Source organism: Pleurodeles waltl, chromosome 1_2, assembly GCF_031143425.1.
Source record: "Pleurodeles waltl isolate 20211129_DDA chromosome 1_2, aPleWal1.hap1.20221129, whole genome shotgun sequence".
Taxonomy (NCBI): domain Eukaryota; kingdom Metazoa; phylum Chordata; class Amphibia; order Caudata; family Salamandridae; genus Pleurodeles; species Pleurodeles waltl.
In genome coordinates, this window is record NC_090437.1 from 508,194,134 (window position 1) to 508,215,116 (window position 20,983).

The window sequence follows — 20,983 nt, forward strand, 5'->3', positions numbered from 1 at the left end:
CTACTCCTCCCCGGCCTTCACACCATTTTCCAAAGGGAGAGGGTGTCACACCCTCTCTCAGAGGAAGTTCTTTGTTCTGCCATCCTGGGCCAGGCCTGGCTGGACCCCAGGAGGGCAGATGCCTGTCTGAGGGGTTGGCAGCAGCTGCAGTGAAACCCCAGGAAGGGCAGTTTGGCAGTACCAGGGTCTGTGCTACAGACCACTGGGATCATGGGATTGTGCCAACTATGCCAGGATGGCATAGAGGGGGCAATTCCATGATCATAGACATGTTACATGGCCATATTCGGAGTTACCATTGTGAAGCTACATATAGGTAGTGACCTATATGTAGTGCACGCGTGTAATGGTGTCCCCGCACTCACAAAGTTCAGGGAATTGGCTCTGAACAATGTGGGGGCACCTTGGCTAGTGCCAGGGTGCCCTCACACTAAGTAACTTTGCACCTAACCTTTACCAGGTAAAGGTTAGACATATAGGTGACTTATAAGTTACTTAAGTGCAGTGTAAAATGGCTGTGAAATAACGTGGACGTTATTTCACTCAGGCTGCAGTGGCAGGCCTGTGTAAGAATTGTCAGAGCTCCCTATGGGTGGCAAAAGAAATGCTGCAGCCCATAGGGATCTCCTGGAACCCCAATACCCTGGGTACCTCAGTACCATATACTAGGGAATTATAAGGGTGTTCCAGTAAGCCAATGTAAATTGGTAAAAATGGTCACTAGCCTGTCAGTGACAATTTGGAAGTAATGAGAGAGCATAACCACTGAGGTTCTGGTTAGCAGAGCCTCAGTGAGACAGTTAGGCACCACACAGGGAACATACACATGCACACCTATGAGCACTGGGGCCCTGTGTGACAGGGTCCCAGTGACACATACATATAGGCCATAAACCTATGAGCACTGGGGTCCTGACCAGCAGGAGCCCAGTGACACATAACAACCATACTGAAAACATGGTGTTTTCACTATGAGCACTGAGGCCTGGCTATCAGGATCCCAGTGAGACAGTGAAAACAGTGACAAACACCCTGACATACACTCACAAACAGGCCAAAAGTGGGGGTAACAAGGCTAGAAAGAGGCTACCTTCTCACAGGATGTAGCCACCCTCCAGGATAGTAGCCATTGGCTTCTGTCCCCCCCGACCTAAACACACTTCTAAATTTAGTATTTAGGGGTGACCCTGAACCCAGGAAATCAGATTCCTTCAATCTACACAAAGGACTGCTGACCTGATAGCCCCGCAGAGACGACGGAGACGACAACTGACTTGACCCCAGCCTTCCTGGCCTGTCTCCAGGCTCAAAGAACCTGCACAGCGATGCTGTTGGATCAGAGACCCGTGACCTCTGAGGACTTCCCTGAAACCGAAGGACCAAGATACACCCGAGAGCAGCAGCACTGTTCATCAACAGCAACATTTTTGCAACTTTGAAAGAACTCTCCCTTCCTGCCGGAAGCATGGGACTTCTCACTCTGCACCTGACGCCCCCGGCTCGAGTTCCAGAGAACAAACACTGCAGCGAGGACTCCCAGGTGACTGCGACGACGTGAGTAACCTGAGCTGACCACCCATGCAGCCCCACAGTGACGCCTGCATAGAGGATCCAGAGGCTCCCCCTGACCGCGACTGCCTGGTAACAAGGAACCTAATGCCTGGACCAAGCACTGCACCTGCAGCCCCCAGCACCGAGCGGAACCAACCTCCAGTGCAGGAGTGACCAGCAGGTGGCCCTCTTCCTAGCCGAGTCGGTGGCTGTCCCGAGAAGCCCCCCTGTGCCCTGCCTGCTCTGCTAGTGTGCCCCCCGGTCCCTCCATTGTTTCTAATACAAAACCCTACACCTGCTTTGCACACTGCACCCGGCTACCCTGTGCCACTGAGGGTGTGTTTTGTGTGCCTACTTGTGTCCCCTCCAGTGCTCTACAAAACCCCCCTTGTCTGCTCCCTGAGGGCGCAGGTAATTACCTGCCAGCAGACCGGAACTGGACACCTTTGTTCTCCATAGGCGCCTACGTGTTTTGGGCCCTCCTTTGACCTCGGCACCTGACCGACCCTGTGTTGCTGTTGCAGTGACTTTGGGGTTGCCTTGAACCCCCAGCGGTGGGCTGCCTATGCCCAGGAGACTAACTGTGTAAGTGCTTTACTGACCTGAGAAACTTAACCAAACTTACCTCCCCCTGGAACTGTTGATTTTTGCATTTTGTCCACTTTTAAAATAGCTTATTGCCATTTTAACCTATATTGTGTATGTTACTGCTTTAATTCAAAGTTCCTTACTTACCTGTGTGAAGTACCTTGCATTTTATGCATTTACCTCAAATCTTGAGTCTTGAATTAATGAATTAAGAAAATATATTTTTCTATATAAAAACTATTGGCCTGGGGTTAAGTCTTTGAGTGTGTGTTCCTCATTTATTGCTTGTGTGTGTACAGCAAATGCTTAACACTACCCTCTGATAAGCCTACTGCTCGACCACACTACCACAAAAATAGAGCATTAGAATTATCTAATTTTGCCACTATCAATCTCTAAAGGGAACCCTTGGTCTCTGTGCAGACTATCTCTCACTTTGAGATAGTATATACAAAGCCAACTTCCTACAGAGGTCTACTTGTTGCAAATACCTTTTACATTGCCTGGAGTCAAACACTTTATAGTCTGAACTCCTTGATGTATTGCTTCTAATTAAAACATTGATCAGCGATAGGGTGTTGCAACTGCTATTAAGTTATGGTTCCAATATGACAATGACTGTAGAAAGGCAATGAATTCATTGCACAAACTAGGTTTTGAATAACTTGTTAACCTATCTTCATGTGAATTAATATTCTGTATTAAATGTTGACCTCTGTTCTTGAGCTGATATATGCTCAATAGACAAATAGTAATGGGTTGGACAGGGTGGTGGTGTTGTGCATTCCATGTACTACTTGTAATACAGTTCTTAGTATGTAATTAATAAGATGTCAAATCTGAAACTACTAATAAACAAAAATGTTAGTACTTTGATTTTGCACATCATCTTATATGCTAGTTCTGAAGGAGGATACTTATTGCAGATGTCTCACTGTATGAATATTCACCAAGCATCAGACTGGAACCAGAAGCTTTTTTCGTAGCAATAGCTCTCCTGCTCACACATCGAAGATGCCAGAAGATGCATGGTCTCGACTACCATTTTGGTTTTATTTTCTTTGGCATTCCTTATTGGCACAGGGCCAGATCTCCACCTACTACTTCACTGCAAATTCTTCCACTGAAGATGTCAGGATTTAATACATGTTGCTGTCACCCTAGAAAGACATCCTTACCAGTCCTGCATGATTTCTATGTGTGATGTCTCAGATATGAACACAGCCCCTTGGCCTGTGACTCCTGCTCCACATCAGGAAGACAAGTTATTTTTTGCTAGTGGCCCTTAGGGACATGCCAAAGCCATCCCTGTCTTTTTCTGGTGCAAATACAGTGCAACTGAAGTTCTCTTTTCCTTTGGGAAAATAGTCCCTCTCACTGGACTTGTTAAAGGATTAGTGTTGTTCCATAATGTTGTTCTCTCTGTTATAGGAGCTGGTTCCAATCTTAGAGAAACTTCATAATTAATTTCTGACGCAATTGGCTGATTTGACACCGGTTGTGACAGCTGAGGTTGAACAGTTGTAGACTGGCCCCGTTATGCTCTGGGCTGTTCCCCAAGGATGGGACCAACCCTTGCTGGTTTTCGTGACATCTGTGGCTACTATGCCATGAGACAGTGTCTCCCCAAGCTCTGATCTTGGTGCTCATTCCCAAAAAAAACCCACTTCTTTTCAGGGCTTCCATCTCTTCAGTGCCACCCTTGAGAGAGTTACTGATGGCACCAATCATTGGCGATAGCAGAGGTTATTTGGCTAGCCAAAGAAAGGGTCTGCTCCTGCTATAACCATTAGAGCGCTTCCCAAGAGGCAAAGATTTGCCCTGATGGGCTTCTTTCACATCAAATTTGGGCACCACGCCTGACAAAGATTATGGACACACAAGGGTGCTTCTTGGATGTTGACAGCTTATAATTTATCTGGACTTGCAAAAATTCTAGTGTCCTGGGAAAAGTCTGTGGAAGAGGACTTACATTACTCCCTGTACTTTCTTCAAGAGAAGTCCTGTTGTTCACTGCAGTTGTACGAAAAGAAGTTGAAGTGATGAATTTACAGTCGCACATTACTGAGGTCAAATCTAATTTTTTGACTGAGATCTGCATTCTCAAAACCTGTCTAACCCCTGGCCATCTTACCCTTTGAACCACCAGCTTCTGGTAGGGGTGAACTTGCTAATTCGTAAGACCTATGCCCTCCCCTTTCTTTCATGCCCTCTGGAGATCCCTCCCCCCGTCAGGATGTGCTGTCTGGCCTTCACCTCTGTACTTAAAGGTTGGAGTTTCTTTGTCAGCTGAACGAAGCAGCTGTAGAAATAGTGTTTTATATAGGAAGGACACAGGATTCTACTAACTCTAATTCTTTGTTATCAAAAAAGAAAGAGGTGTTATGGAGGATACTTACAACTGCGAATTAGTCAACTATAGTAAATCCCCTGGGTGCTAGATTGGATCTGGGTGTTTTTGCATTAGTTGTGGCATGCAGGCATTCTGCCCCATAAATGATGGAATAAAACCACCTCTGGACATTGATGTTCCGTCCTTTCTACGTCTTTGAAAAAGGGAACCTGGTGGACTTAATTCAGGTTTTGAAGGAGACTGCGTAAGATCTGCAGTGGTGGCTGCTCGACCACAACCTGATCAGCGGCAGCTCCCTCTTCCTCATCTAGAGCAGACTTTATCACTGCTGCATTATGAGGCTGCCTGGGAAGAGGTGGTGATCAGAGAGGGTAGTGCCTCGCAGAAGCCAGACTCCACAGAAATCTATTGGATCTGCTCTCCAGCTGCCTGGCCTCATCTATCAAGTGAATTTAGTGCAGGTCCTCATGGCCATCACCACCTCCTTGTCGTACTGCAACTAGCAGGGTGGAGTGTGGTCCTCTGCCAGGAGGTGCCGCACCTCTGAAGTTGGCTAGGGTGACGGGATGTCTCCCTAATCGTGAAACAGGATCTTATAATGCCAGAGCATATGAACTCTACCCTGACACACAGTGGTTGCACCCTGAGGTGGTGTGGTGCTTATTTCAACAATGGAGAGAACCGTAGCAGGATGCTTTTTGTTGTTAAAGAATGTACATTGTCAAAACGTCTGCCATTGGAATTCCCAAAAATGCTCTCTAAAAGATGTGTTCAGGCAAAGGTGGTTCTCTTCCAGGGGATCCTCATCAATAGTCATAAACATTGAATATTCCTGCCCTTGTGCGGGGACCCCGGAGCATATATAAAATACACACATATTATACATGTGTAAAACAGCAATGCAGGCTATAATGTTAAAACAGGCTAAAATGCTTTATTTCTATGAAGTTTTTTTTTTTTTCTTTTTTTTTATATTATAAAATTACAATAGAGAATAAATATCTACCCAAGCCCCCAAAACTGGGCTTAGGGAAGTAAGCAGCAGTAAACTCTAGAGAAAAAGAAAAAACTGCATTGAAAAACAATGGAGCATTCTTAGCCAATAGGCTGCATGCAGGTTAACACAAGAGAACCATAAAAACTTTGGCACCGTGCCTTTAAGACCCTGAGCACCTCCAGTATCCCACCATGCCTCAGGGGTGAAGGAAAGGTGACAGTTGGTTCAGTTAGGTCAGTTCTTTTTTCCGGCTTCTTCTGAGAGGATCCTGGAGCATTGAGCTCTCAGTTTTTCTGAGTTTTTTTCTCAGAAAAATCCTTTGAAAAAGCGTTTTTTTCTTTTTCACTCAACAGATAACATCTTTGTCTGAGCTTGGCAGTTTTTTCCTGACAGAAAAATGCCTTCACTTTTTGTCAAATGCCCTGCTTGTGGGAAGAAGAAGGCCCAGTCAGACCCACACTCTCTGTGTATAGTGTGCCTGCCTCAGAGTCACTGCCCTGACACTTGTAAGCACTTCAAGAATATGTCAAAGAGGACTCTGAAAGACAGAGAAAAGATCAGGCTACATGGGCTTCAGGAGAGACAGAAAACTTCACTTCCCAGACAACCAGCAGGCCATTCTCAGGAGAGAATGGCTAGGTCGACGTCAGCAGGTAGGAAAGTACCTGTTTGTTCCCCGTCGACGTCGTCGCTACCACCGTCTCACCGGCATAGATCGGCGTCGACGGCGAGACACCCGACGTCGAAGGAGACGGCGTCGAGGGAACACCATCGCAGGGGCAGGTCTCCGTCGACGGCAGCCCGCCGATCGACGTCGAGCCATCGCCGGCGTGCCCGGTCGCCGCCAAAGGCTGTGCGCCCCCCGACGTCAAGAAACACGACGTCGAAATCGCCAAGACGGCATGAGAGACATCCGCCGTCCGTTTCCTACCGCTCCACGTCGAGGCACACGATGGCGAGCAGGTCGAGGTCCAAAGATCGCCGTTCGACGTCCAGACACTCAACGTCAAGACACTCAACGTCGAAGCGTGAGCAACCGGTGGGGCGCCCTTCGACGTCGACACAGCCATCGACGTCGACACAGGTTTTACCTGTCCCACAGGGAGTAGAACATCGCCCCACGCCAGACAAGGCCGCGCCATCTCCAGTGGTCTCCATACCGAGCGACTCTTCTCGGTCAAGAGCGGCATCATCTGGGCATGTCTCGCCCATTAATCTATCCCCAAGATGGCTGGAGAGCCTTAACAGACCAGCGGCCTCCCCAGATTCGCAATATTCGCGAATGTACTCGCCTACTGCCTCCCTGCCAAGAACGCCATCACTGACAGCAAGGGCAGGACGGACTCGTTCTGCTCCTCGTCAACCGGCCGCGAGGCCTGGGCGCTCTGCTACAGCGTCTCGCAGCAGGTCTCGTTCTCAACGACGATCCAGGTCTCGTTCACGAAGAAGATCACCCTCTTGGTCATCGTCAGGATCATCTGTCGGGCGTTATTCACCCACCCTAACAGATTCACCACCTGCTAGGGTCTCACCGGTGGATGACATTACCACGTTTAACGAGGTGCTGCTAAGAGGAGCGCAGAAACTAAACATAGAAGTTCCAGAGCCATCTACCTCCTCGTCGGTCATCTTTGAGACTCTACAACAGAGATCAGCATCAAAAAAGCTGCTGCCTCTAGTGCCTGGTTTGTTGCAGCCAACCATGGACACTTTTCTGGCCCCAGCCTCGCTCAAATCTGCCCCGGCTAGGATTCTCAAAAAATACAAGGCTCCCGAACAGGACCCTCTGTTCCTAAGGAAGGATCCCTCACCGGACTCGGTAATATTAGCCGCAGCCCGAAAGACCCACTCGGTGGCATCATCATCCACGGTCCCCCCGGATAAAGAGAGCAGGCATCTAGACTCTCTGGGGAGAAAGATATGCAGGACGGCGGCTTCGGCAATGAAAGTCTCCAGTGCTTCTGCACTCCTGGGCAGGTATGATCGTTCTCTGTGGGACTCTCTCAATAGATTCACAGAGAAATTGCCCAGAGAGGACAGACAAGATTTCCAAGAGATCCTGCAAGAAGGATGCCTGGTATCCAACCAGGTTATCAGCGCGGGAGCAGATGGGGCGGATTTAGCTGCGCATGGGTACGCACATGGAATCTGTGCAAGGAGGTCTTCCTGGCTGAGGCTCACTGGCTTAAAGCAGGAAGCACAACAACGCATCCTGAATCTCCCATTCGCCGGGAACTCTCTATTTGGTGCCCATGCAGACGAGGAAATGGCCCGCATGAAGTCCGAGGTGGATACCATGAGGGCAGTGGGCCTGGAAAGAAAGATTTCAGGCGGAGGTACAGGCCTTATGATAGGCGCCCTTTCCAGCAGAGGGTTCAAACCCCTCACTGGTCCCAAAGGTCACAGCAACGACAGGGACGCCCTCTTTTTCAGCGAAGGATCACAAGGGAGCGAGGGTCAAGTAGACCTCAGCAGTCCACTCCGAAAGCACCCACCAAACAATGAGATCTCGCTTCCCTCGACACTGTACAGCACTCCGGTGGGGGGAAGTATTACAGCTTATCTTCACGAGTGGCACTCTATCACAAGAGACAAATGGGTGCTCAATATTGTCGAACATGGCTACTCTCTTCTTTTCAAACAGCCTCCACCACACTTGCCACCAACCAAAGGCAATCCATCTCATCTCAGCCTGCTGCGCAAAGAGGCTCTCGCCCTCCTACAAAAGAATGCCATAGAAAAGGTTCCACCTGCGCACAGAGGAAAGGGGGTTTACTCCTGTTACTTTCTGGTGGCGAAGAAGGGTCGAGAGGGCGTTTTCAGGCCAATTCTGGACCTACGGCTGCTGAACAAATACATAAGGAAACAGAAGTTCAGAATGCTAGCGCTTCACCAGATTTTCACTCGGCTACATCAGGGAGACTGGATGTGCTCCATCGACCTGCAGGATGCATATTTTCACATCCCAATAGCTCCAAAACATCGAAAATTCCTGCGCTTCCAAGTAGCGTTACAGCATTACCAGTTAAGAGTTATGCCATTTGGCCTGAAATCTGCCCCACGCGTCTTCTCGAAATGTATGGCAGTGGTAGCGACGCATCTTCGAAAACAAGATATTCATATATCCATACCTAGACGACTGGTTACTGAAGGCTTCTTCTCCGGAGCAGACGAGAAGCCATCGGGACATTGTGCTCGGAGTTTGCGAGTCTCTAGGTCTTCAGGTCAATTACCAAAAGTCAACCTTGATTCCAACACAGAACCTTCACTACCTGGGAGCTATCATAAACGCAGAACTCCAAAGAGTGTATCCTTCGGAGGAACGACTATCCTCAATAGACAGGAAGTGTCAGGACCTGTTGAGAGCCAACGCACCTACGGCACGTCAGGTGACATCGCTGCTGGGCTCCATGGCATCATGCATTTTTATTGTCCCAAATGCCAGACTCCACATGAGGCCCCTCCAAGAGGCATTGGAGAACAACTGGAGCCAAAGGACAGGTCGCTGGGAGGACAGAGTGCGACTACCGGCAGTAGCACTTCAGTCATTGAGATGGTGGATGCACAGACCTCACCTGTCAGTGGGTGCTCCGTTTCACCAGGTAGTTCCATCCGACACTCTGGTAACGGATGCGTCTCTTCAGGGATGGGGGGCTCATCTGGGTCCCCTTCAAGCTCAGGGCCTGTGGTCAGACAAGGAAAAGCAGTACCACATCAATCTGCTAGAACTCAGAGCGGTCCATCTGGCTCTCAAGTCTTTCATACCACTAATTCAGGGGAAAGCTCTCCTAATACAAACGGACAATACAACCACGATGTATTATTTGAACAAACAGGGGGGAACGAGATCCCTACCCCTATCTCGAGAGTCCCAAGCGATATGGCATTGGCTCCTGGCCAGAGGAATGTCACTTACAGCGGTTCACCTGCCAGGTCAACAAAACGTGGAAGCAGATTTTCTGAGCAGACACCTAGAGGACGCTCACGATTGGGTCCTACACGGCGAAGTCGCAGAATACATCTTCGCTCAATGGGGTCGGCCTCAACTGGACCTCTTCGCAGACGAAGTAAACAGGAAATGCCCAGACTTCGCATCCAGGTTCTACCGTCCGGGATCTCGAGGGAATGCCCTGTTGATCGACTGGTCAGGGATATTTCTCTACGCTTTTTTGCCGATTCCCCTCATACCGGCAGTGATCTACAAACTTTACAGATCCAGAACCAGAATGATTCTCATAGCGCCACAATGGCCCCGTCAATTCTGGTACACAGATCTCCTCAACCTATCGGAACAACCTCACAGGAGGCTGCCGTGCAGACCGGATCTTCTGAGCAGGATGGAGGGCAGGGTTCTGCATCCCAACCTACCCTCTCTGAGCTTGACAGCATGGCTCCTGAATTCCTGCAGTATGGGCACCTAGGGCTCTCGCAGGAGTGCATGAACATCTTGAAAGAGTCCAAACGGCCTTCCACGCGGCGTTCTTACGCTTTTAAGTGGAAGAGATTCTACATATGGTGCTGTCAACAAGGTCAGAATCCCATACGGGCTCAGGAGGATGTCATACTGTCCTATTTGCTTCATCTGGCAAAGTCCGGTCTGCAGGTATCATCTATTAAGGTACATTTGTCTGCTATTGCAGCCTATCGCAAGTCACCTTCTCAGGAATCCTTTACGAAACCTGTAGTAAAGGATTTCTTAGAAGGTTTGAAGAAAGTTTTTCCGCCCATTCGGAGACCTCCTCCTCCATGGGAACTGAACATAGTATTGGCAAAACTTATGGGCCCTCCTTTTGAACCTATACATAAGGCCTCTTTACAAAACCTTACGTGGAAGACGGCTTTTTTAGTGGCCATTACTTCAGCGAGGAGGGTCAGCGAAATCCAGGCTTTGTCTTCCAAAGAACCGTACACGGTTTTTCATGACAATAGAGTGGTTCTGCAAACTCACCCATCTTTCCTTCCGAAGGTGGTGTCAGAATTCCACATCAATCAGACTATATCTTTACCGACTTTCTTTCCCAATCCGGAGACTCCGGCAGAGAAAGGTTTGCACTCCTTAGACTTGAAAAGAGTGCTGAAATTTTATCTGGATAAGACCAAATCGATTAGACACTCTAACCGCTTGTTTGTAAATTATGGTCATTTGAGGACAGGAGAGACAGCATCTAAACGAACGATATCAAGATGGATAGTTTCTTGTATTGTTAATACTTACCAGCTGGCTAATAAACAATTACTAGCGAGGCCTAAAGCGCATTCCACAAGGGGAAAAGCGGCTACTGCTGCCCTCCTTAACAATGTTCCAATATCTGAGATTTGTAAGGCTGCTACATGGAAGTCTGTACATACGTTTACTATACATTACTGTTTAGACTCAGATGCAAGAGCGGATGCCCAAGTGGGGCAGGCCTCTCTAAGAAATGTATTTGCATAATACGTATCTATTCCTGCACTTCTATCGGACAGTCCGCAGAGTTTAGGGATGGGCTTGCTAATCTATTCAATGTTTATGACTATTGATGAGGATCCCCTGGAAGAGAAGGATAAGTTACTTACCTGTAAATCCTAGTTCTCTTCCAGGGGTATCCTCATCAAAGTCATAAACAACCCACCCTCCTCCCCGGACGCACGTCTCCTAGAAGTGCAGGACAGACTGTATCTTTAATCAGTTACACAGATTGTCCCCATAAAAAAGAACTGACCTAACTGTGAACCAACTGTCACCTTCCCTTCACCCCTGAGGCATAGTGGGATACTGGAGGTGCTCAGGGTCTTAAAGGCACGGTGCCAAAGTTTTTATGGTTCTCCTGTGTTAACCTGCATGCAGCCTATTGGCTAAGAATGCTCCATTGTTTTTCAATGCAGTTTTTTCTCTTTTTCTCTAGAGTTTACTGCTGCTTACTTCCCTAAGCCCAGTTTTGGGGGCTTGGGTAGATATTTATTCTCTATTGTAATTTTATAATATAAAAAAAAAAAAAAAAAAACTTCATAGAAATAAAACATTTTAGCCTGTTTTAACATTATAGCCTGCATTGCTGTTTTACACATGTATAATATGTGTGTATTTTATATATGCTCCGGGGTCCCCGCACAAGGGCGGGAATATTCAATGTTTATGACTTTGATGAGGATACCCCTGGAAGAGAACTAGGATTTACAGGTAAGTAACTTATCCAACATAGGACTTTCTGTACACTCTTCCATCTCTACCTCTCCTGCCCAGAATTGTGAAGATCAGGAATTACTAGACCCAAGTCATCCTGGTGGTTCCGGTTGAGCCTGGCAAGATATACCTGAAACTTCTAGGTATGAGCATTTGCGGTCTGATCAGGCTGCTGGTTCGGGAGGGTGTCCTCCTGCAGCAGCAGTGTAGGGTCCTGGACCTGAACCTCAACCTGTGTAGTCTGCACCTCCATGTGTGGAGACTGACCAGCAGCAGTTGACTGCATTTGACCTTTCTCCCGAATTTCTGGATGTCATTCTTGCTACCACATGTCCTTCTACAAAGTCTGTTCATGCCAAGTGCTGGGGCATATTTTTGGCCTGGTGAGGCTTCCGCATTACAAACCTGTTACAGGCAAGACTCTCAGATGTCTTGTTTGTTTTATCTGTGGCCCAGCATGGAGAAGCAGTGGACACTATTCATGGCTGTCAACTGATTTTGCATTTTCTGCACCAACCGTCCCTGTTCATGTTGCCTGTAGTGATGAGATTTCTCAAAGGTCCACATGTCCTTCTACAAAGTCTGTTCATGCCAAGTGCTGGGGCATATTTTTGGCCTGGTGAGGCTTCCGCATTACAAACCTGTTACAGGCAAGACTGTCAGATGTCTTGTTTGTTTTATCTGTGGCCCAGCATGGAGAAGCAGTGGACACTATTCATGGCTGTCAACTGATTTTGCATTTTCTGCTCCAACCGTCCCTGTTCATGTTGCCTGTAGTGATGAGATTTCTCAAAGGTCTGAAACACATGTTGCGCCTCCCCCCCCCCCCATCCCCCTCACAAAAAAAAACCTTTGTGATGCCACAGTGGGACGCGAGTTTGGTGCTCACTTTCCACATGTTTCTGGTCACAATAAATTGGATTGTCATGTGAGTGAACTCTAAGTTCTCTTGGTGCAGCTGTTATAATCTACCCCCCCTTTTTTTTTTTTATACAGATGGTGTTGAGGACCATAGTGACTTTTTTCTTTTTAACGAAATGTTGGGACTATTTCATGTTGAGCAATCAGTCATTCTTCCATCGTCCTTTGCTGTGCTTCACCCCCTGAAGGGAGGAGGAGAGACTCCATTTGAGCTTCTGCATTGATCTTACCAATTTCCACAGGTTGATAATCCGCTTTCATTGGGGTTATTTGGGTGCACACTGGCAAGGCAGTGGAGAACTGGATGCTATCAAGGTCGAAAGTCATCTGAATTAAGATATGCTACACACTGGCCAAAGAGCAACCTCGGGAGGGAAGGGGGGTGGGGGGGGTGGGGAGATCCACCAGGGTCAAGGTTGCTTCCCTTCGCTGATGCTCATATCCTTGACATCTGTCAGACCGCAAAGTGTGCATACGTTTGCGAAGTACTTTTGCATTGACAGTCTGGTCCGAGGAAGAAGGACATTTTGGATGTTTGGTCCTGCTGAACTTTTTGGTCTCAGCCGTTTCACTGACACTCTGGCTGGGGAGGTACTACGTTGTGCTCTGTTCTGAAGATGAGGAACTTACGGTTAGAAGTATCCATCAGAAGATCAAATTAGTTGCTGTTAATAATGCTCTTTTTGGTAGATACCCTAACAGCACATTCCTTCCTGCCCTTCCACTTTCCCATTATGTGAAATGGTTGTTTCCCCATCTAAAAAGGGTCCAAACTAGAGAGCTGCACTCTGGTGCCTCGGATTATTGTTAGACTCTGAGGATGCAGACAGAGACAAGAGAGAAACTGTCATAGATTGACATAGGGAACGCTTGTATGTGGCTTTGTTTGTCACTTCTGGGGTGGAACTAAGTCAGTGCAAAGCTGCACAGTGCAACCTACCGGCAAGTGGGGGCATTGCTCTTTAAATTTTACTAATCCAGCCTGGGGATGGCCTGAAGGTACGGAATTGGCGAGTACCCACCAGGAAAAAAAATTATTTCCTCAGTTATTTAACTAGTTATTTTTGCACAATCTGATATCTTCATGTCTCTGCGACTGAAATAGTATGTGGAATGCACCGTTAAATTGAGTTCGTAGTTTGGGTTTATTCATTACAAAGGATACAGCTGTAAACCTTGTCGACAATTTCTCCTTTTTTTCTTGCATAGTAATTATTTTGAAAATGTAATGAGATCTTTGTTTCTGAAAGTTGTCCCCAAGGTATAGCAGAAACTGCTTGATTATTATAGACTTTTGCATAGCTTTTGGAATTAACGTTCTGTGCTCACTTAAATGTTTAGCAGCGCAAAACATTTCACTAAAATACCATCTTCTGAAGAAGATAGTTCATTGTTCTATTTGTTTTACTTCTATCAAGCAAATACGTAGCCTCGTATTTAACATCTTTTCACTAAACATTTTCCTGAACAAAATGCACTTTAAATGTTACAAAAAAATCCATGTATTTAAAAAAAAAAAAAAAAAGTCATACTGCCTATTATGGCCAACAAAGCCATTGCCAGCATTTTAGCAACCTTTGCGTAACATGTTTGTTCTCATGCTTTACAATCACAACCACCCAATGATCATTGGTGGGATTATCTAACCATAATAGAATGAAACAGTGGCCCTTGCTACAGCTTAACATCTTGCGTCTCCCTGTGGTAGTTAGTTTTCTATATATATATATATATATATATATATATATATATATATATATATATATATATACCATTCGGGAAGCCTCCTTAAAGCAAATGAGTTGCGTTTAGCCAAAGGAAAGCTCCATGGAATCCATACACTTACTTTAAAGCCTCATCTTTTTATTGTCTCTCTGCATTATTTTTCATAGTTGAAAACAGAGATTACTTTAGTGTTCATTTTCAATTATTTTCAATGTCTTCAGTTGTCCTATTTGGGGGAGGAGCTTCAACAGAAAAGTCAAGAAAAGGAGCATATTGTGTTGGAGAAAACTGAACTACAGCAGAAATTGACTTCAGAGGTGCTGCAGCTGAAAGAGCAGTTAGGAGCCAGTGATGCTGCTCTGAAAACCTTGGAGGGTGAAAAATGTGTAGTTATGCAGCAGTTCCGGGATCTACAGGAGGCCAATACAACTTTTGCTCAACAAAGACATGAGCTGCAACAAGTACACGAAAGTCTCAAAACCGAAAGAGATCAACTCAAGGACGATGTACGGAAGAACTTTGAACAGGTAACTCATTATTCCAGAATTTGTGGCGGAATTAGTGGTTGACATAAAGTTGTTTTATAATAAAACAATGCTCTAAACTGTTGACATGGTTGTCCTGTAGACTTAAACATTTAAGGCCAGATTTGTTATTTTTAGTCTGTAGTATGCTTTCTTTTTAATTTACTTTGGGAGCAAAAACAATTTTATGAATTCACTTTTATATTAGGCTTCCTCTTTTGACTGTAATGTCTTTAAAATAAGTTTACTCACTTCTGGCTGAAGCCCATAGCATGGGTGTAGGAAAATGCCTCTCATGGCATGGTTACCCTCTAAAGTTATGCCTCTTGATGATGCTAGTTATGATTGAAAGTGTGCTGGGATCCTGCTAACTAGGCCCCAGCACCAGTGTTTTACCTAAACTGTGCCTTTGTTCCCACAATTAGCACATCCCCTGGCACACACATCAGTCCCTTGTAACTGGTACCCCATGTTACCAAGGGCCCTGTGACTAGGGAAGGTCTCTAAGGGCTGCAACATGTATTATCCCACCCTGAGGACCCCTCACTCAGCACATGCACACTGCCTTACAGATTGTGTGCTGGTGGGGAGAAAATGACTAAGTTGACATGGCACTACCCTCAGAGTGCCATGCCCACAACCCACTGCCTGTGGCATAGGTAAGTCACCTCTCTAGTAGGCCTTGCAGCCCTAAGGCAGGGTGCACTATACCACAGGTGAGGGCATAGTTGCATAAACACTATGCCCCTACAGTGTCTAAGCCAATTCTTGGACATTGTAAGTGCAGGGTAGCCATAGAGTGTATATGGTCTGGGAGTTTGTCAAACACGAACTCCACAGTTCCATAATGGCTACACTGAATTTTGGGAAGTTTGGTATCAAACTTCTCAGCACAATAAATCCACACTGATGCCAGTGTGGGATTTATCGAAAAAATGCAAACAGGGGGCATCTTATAGATGCCCCCCGTATACCAGTCCAATTCCTAGTGTTAGGCTGCCCAGTTCCTGCCACATCCAGACAGGTTTCTGGCCACATAGGGTGAGTGCCTTTGTCACTCTGTGGCCAGGAACAAAGCCTGCACTGGGTGGAGTTGCTTCTCACCTCCCCCTGCAAGAACTGTAACACCTGGTGGTGAGCCTCAAAGGCTCAACCCTGGTGTTACAGCTCCCCAGGGAACTCCAGCTAGTGGAAATGCCCATCCCTCTGGACACAGCCCCCAGTTTTGGCGGCAAGTCCGGAGGAGATAATGAGAAACACAAGGAGGAGTCACCCACCAGTCAGGACCACCCCAAAGGTTGCTGTTTCAAATCTTCATTTATACCTTGACCTCTTCTAAGTGCTTGTAGTTAGAATCTGTTTAAAAAAATCATGAAAATGAGACAGTGGCAGGCAATGAGCTTTCCCTTGATCTGATCTATAAAAGGATATGAGTTTTGGTAGTATTTTGATCCCGGCCCTTATCATTTTTGCACATAAGTGTGTTTCTGGCCCTAAATCGTTGTGCATATTCTGTGCTTCAAAAACATGTGCAGCAGAGCTGGGCAGATACAGTGCAAGGAGCAGAAACCTTTTCAAATTAAACTTTGCTGCTGTGACATGTGGAAGAGTAGAAACCGAACTGCCCGTGAGGAGAGCTGTTGTCCTGAAAACCGTGGGGAACAACTCAAGAATGGGGATGGATTGCAGAGTGACACAATTAATTGAAACCCTATAAGACTCCGGCTAGCCTGGAAGCAGGGCAAAGACCACTGTCGATGATTGAATGGATTGTAGAGCTACTTGCTCACTTTACTCGGCACTGGTGAGCCTGTACTATCCACCCTCCCCCTCTACACTTAAGATGCTTATTTTGGTTTATTCCCAGTGTTAGAAATTGGGTTTCTGTTTGGCAGACGTGTGCACGCTGTCCAAGCAAGAACCACATTCCTTATCAGGGTAAGTCACAAATACCCTAGGTTTATCTCTGGTCACCCTCTGGTAACTTGGCACAGAGCAGTCTGCCTCAATTTGAGGCAATGTATTAAGGATTTGTGCAACACTTCAAACAGTAAAACAGCAAAAACACCACTCAAAAAGATACCAGACCTGGTTATGTAGCTTAATTTAATAAACTAAACAAAAGACCAAAATGACAAAAATCCAGTAAGTAGAACTTGAGATATGAATTTTTAAAGAATAAACTTTGAAATAATGCTTAGAAACCAGAATTGCCAACCGGGGGGGACATCTGATTGTGCCGTACCGGGACAAAGTCAAAAGACAACAATTAAGCTTCGGCTAGCAACAGGAACCCTGATGGGCCTGCTGAACAAAAATACCTTTATCCTGGTTTTGTCAAAGATGCAGAAAGTAGGCTTAAGCAATGCGTCTGTGTTGATCCCCTCCGTGAATGCAATGCTTTCCTTCTGGCTTAGTAGAAAAGGTAAATCGATTTTCTCTCTGCCGCAGCGGCAATGCGTCTGGTCCGAGATGCTGCAGTTGCAAAGGCAATGTGCTGAGGTTGAGCTGCGCTAGAGGTGATGCATCGAGTGATTCACACAGTGGCGCCGATGCGCTGGTTCTCATCCGCGCAACAAAGGTGATGTGCTGGTTCCGTTCTGCACAGTGGCAGTTATGCATTGATTCTGACTGGAGCAGCACTTTATACCCACTTCCAAGGTCCCAGGACTGGATTAGCATCATTTGGCAGGGCGAGACTCACAGTTGGCAGAGTCCAGGTGCTGTTGCAGGTGAGTTGGAAGTATTTCGTGCCCCTGAGACTTCTGAAAACAGGAGGCAATCCAGCAAGCCCTTTGAGTCACTTTTGCTTCTGGGTTGGAGATACAAGTCCAGTTCTTCTCACTACAAGCAAAGGTGGCGGCAGATCAGCAAGCAGAGTAGCAGTCATTGCAGCAGCACAACAGGTCTTCCTGACAGTGATGGCCAGAAGTGAAATGAAGTGGTAGGGCCAGAAGTCTAGTTCTTAAAGCCAGTGGTGCCTTTGAAGTGGGAAAGACTTCAAGGAGATGTCTATAAAGTGCACAGAGTCCTTGTCCTTTCTACCCTGGATCCAGACTCACGCCAGGGGGAGGGGTTATGTGTAGCCCTTTGTGTGGGGACAGGACAAAGCCTATTCATGTGTCTGCTCCTCCCAGCCTTTCCAGGATAGCCCATCTGACACTGGATTGCCCATCAGTCACACCTAAGGTGTCTTTGTGTGTGGTTGTCGAGGGAATACACAAAGCCCAGCAGGCACCCACCTCAGACGTGTATTGAGAGACAGGCAGTAGGCATCAAATGGACAAAGTAATAAAATGCCACTTAATTTTTTTTGGCATTTTCAGAATTACAATTTAAAGTCAGACTTCACCATAAGTTATGATTTTATAATGTGATTGCAGACACACCAAACTTGGGGGTCCCATGTAGGAAGCAGGCCTGGTATGTGGTGGGTACCTGTGGTACTTAAACCTTATTCCAGGTATCTCCTTTTAGTGAAGTGTAGCCAGTGTCTAGAATCCAGACTCTCTAGAGGTAGCTGTGAATGAGCAGCCAAGGCTTATCTAGGAGCCATGCAAAGCTCATGCAATACCACTGTAGTCGCACAGTACTTACTTAAACGAAAACACTCAGTTGTACAAAAATAAAGGTACCTTTTTTCACCACAAATCGCCACAAAATACTAGACCGTTATCCCATCCTTAGGAGGTAAGTAATACATTTATTATATATATGTATGTATGTGTATGTGTGTATATATATATATATATATATATATATATATATATATATATATATATATATATATATATATATATATATATATATAATAATTAGAAAACAGTGCAAATAGTAACAACCAATATTGACCCTAGTGAGATCATATACTGAAACAGTGGAATGCAAACAAGGTACTTTTACCTAGGTAAATAAACTGTGTAGAGGGGAGCTGGGGGAATTAGAAAACCACATAGGTAAGTAGCTCAGTATCACCCAGCGATGAGAAATGCAGGAGTAAAACACCCAAAAGAAGACGCCCAGAGAAGACTGCAAGAAAAACAGCGGTAGATTCCCAAAGAAAGACAACCTGTGGAGATAGGTGTCAATACCAGAAGGTGTAACAGAGTCCAGTAGGGGCAGGGGCCCCTACCCACCACACTGAAGATGCAGGAGTTGGGTGATGGTAGAGAACAGGTCAGCACTGCAGCCCAGAAGGTGGAGAAGAGTTCCTGATGGATGCAGTAGGTGTCCCACACTGGAAGGAAGATTGGAGACGGGTGGTGGTGCAGAAATTCCACCAACAAGTCTTTGTCAAAGGCAGATTCGGGGTTGGAGGAAAAGAGGTGCTACCAGGGACCAGCAAGGCCCAGGAGGACTCAACTCAGGAGGGGGAGTCACGGGGCCTCAGGGGGCCTCTCAGCATCGCAGTGTGTCCACAGGAGCAGAGGCAGCACCCACAGGAGCCCCAATGGACGAGGACATAGAAGGTGCAAGAGGAGCCCACGCACCACTACAAAACAGGATCCCAGGCCACAGGAGAACCAAGCAGGAGGCTGGGATTTGTTGGAAGGAGTGCTAGGGACTGGAGCTGCGTGTTGCCTGAAGATCCCTTGGAGGACATGCAAACAAGCCTTGGCAGCTGCAAGAGACCCGGTGCACAGGGGTACTGTCCTGCGTTGGAAGGCAAAGGCTTACCTCCACCAAAGCTGGACAGCTGGCAGAGAGGACAAAGAGGACTACTTCAGGTCACCACCCATAATGCAGGATCCAAGCTGCTCAGCAGGAGCGGGGATCCATGCAGCTGGTCGTCTCTTGTTGTAGGTTCCTGCAGTTGCAGGGGAGTGACTCCTTTTAATCCAAGGGAGATTTCTCCTCCTTGTGCAGGCTGAAGGATTGCAGTCTTCTGAAGATGCACGGCGAGGGAACTGTTGCAAAGCTGGCAGCAACCCTGGATACAATGTTGCAGAAGTGTCTTCCTCGTGGATCTGCAGTGTCTCGGTTCCTGGAGGGTCCATTTGTGGTTCTGGTGGCCATACGTCGAAGCAGAGGAGGCCTGCTGGAATCTTGCTGGCTGAATCTGAGGACCTGCCCCAGAGGAAGACTCTAAATAGCCCTGAAAGGGGGACTGGTCACCTAACCAAGTAAGCACCGATCAGAAGGGGGCTTTGACGTCAACTGCCTGGCCAGGCCACTCAAATGCTCTCAGAGTTCCCTGGCCACTTTAAAAACAAGGTGGCAGAACCCAGGGACCCTCTAGAGGAGCTCTGAGCACCACCCCTGGGGTGGTCATGGACAGGGGAGTGGTCACTCCCCTTTCCATTGTCCAGTTTTGCGCCAGAGCAGGGACTGGGTGGGGATCCCTGACCCGGTGTGGACTGGTTTATGCATGGAGGGCACTAAATGTGCCCTTTAAAGCAAAACCAGTGGCTTGGGGAGGCTACCCCTCCCAAGCTAGTAACACCTATTCCCAAAGGGAGAGGTAGTAACACCCCTCTCCCAAAGAAAATCCGTTGTTCTGCCTTCATTGGCTTGATCAGATCAAGCAGCAGGAAGGCAGAAACCTGTCTGAAGGGAGGCAGCAGCTGGGGCTTCCCGGAAAATCCTGGAAGACTGGTGGTAGCAATGCTGGGTGTCCTATAAGGAGCACTCAGAGTACATGGAATCATACAACCAATACTTGCAAACGTATTGGGGTATGATTCTGACATGTTTGATACCAAACATGTCTAGGTTCGAAGTTAACATTATGTAGCTGGACATAGGTAGTGACCTATGTCCAGTACACGCATAAAATGGCATCCCTGCACTCACGAAGTCCAGGAAAATGGAGCTGGATTTCGTGGGGTGGGGGGGGCGGGGGGATCTGCTAGTGTAAGGGTGCCCTCACACACAGTTACTTGCACCCTGCCCTCTGGGCTAGGAGGGCCTGCCATAGGGATGACTTGCAGTGACCTGGTAGTGAAAGCGGGTGTGTGAACCCAGTTCACACAGACTGCAGTGGCAGGCCTGCAGAACTCTTTTAATGGACTCCCTATGGGTGGCAGAATAATTGATGCAGCCCATAGGGGTCCCCTGGAACCACAATGACATTGGGGGGGGGGGAGCAGAATCCCAATTGTGGGAATAAAGTTATCCACAACCAAATTTAGAGGAGAGAGCACAATCACTGGGGTCCTGGT

General features: G+C 47.1%; 1 protein-coding gene across 5 annotated transcripts in view; it reads left to right on the forward strand.

Moving 5' to 3' along the window:
- CENPE (centromere protein E) overlaps positions 1-20,983 on the forward strand; it is a 1,295,748-nt gene that overhangs the window by 545,804 nt on the left and 728,961 nt on the right. For all 5 annotated transcript variants that reach the window (XM_069241483.1, XM_069241500.1, XM_069241509.1 and 2 more), the window contains one exon: positions 14,520-14,825. In XM_069241483.1, the coding sequence (XP_069097584.1) occupies positions 14,520-14,825 (306 nt within the window). The remainder of the gene's footprint in view (positions 1-14,519; positions 14,826-20,983) is intronic.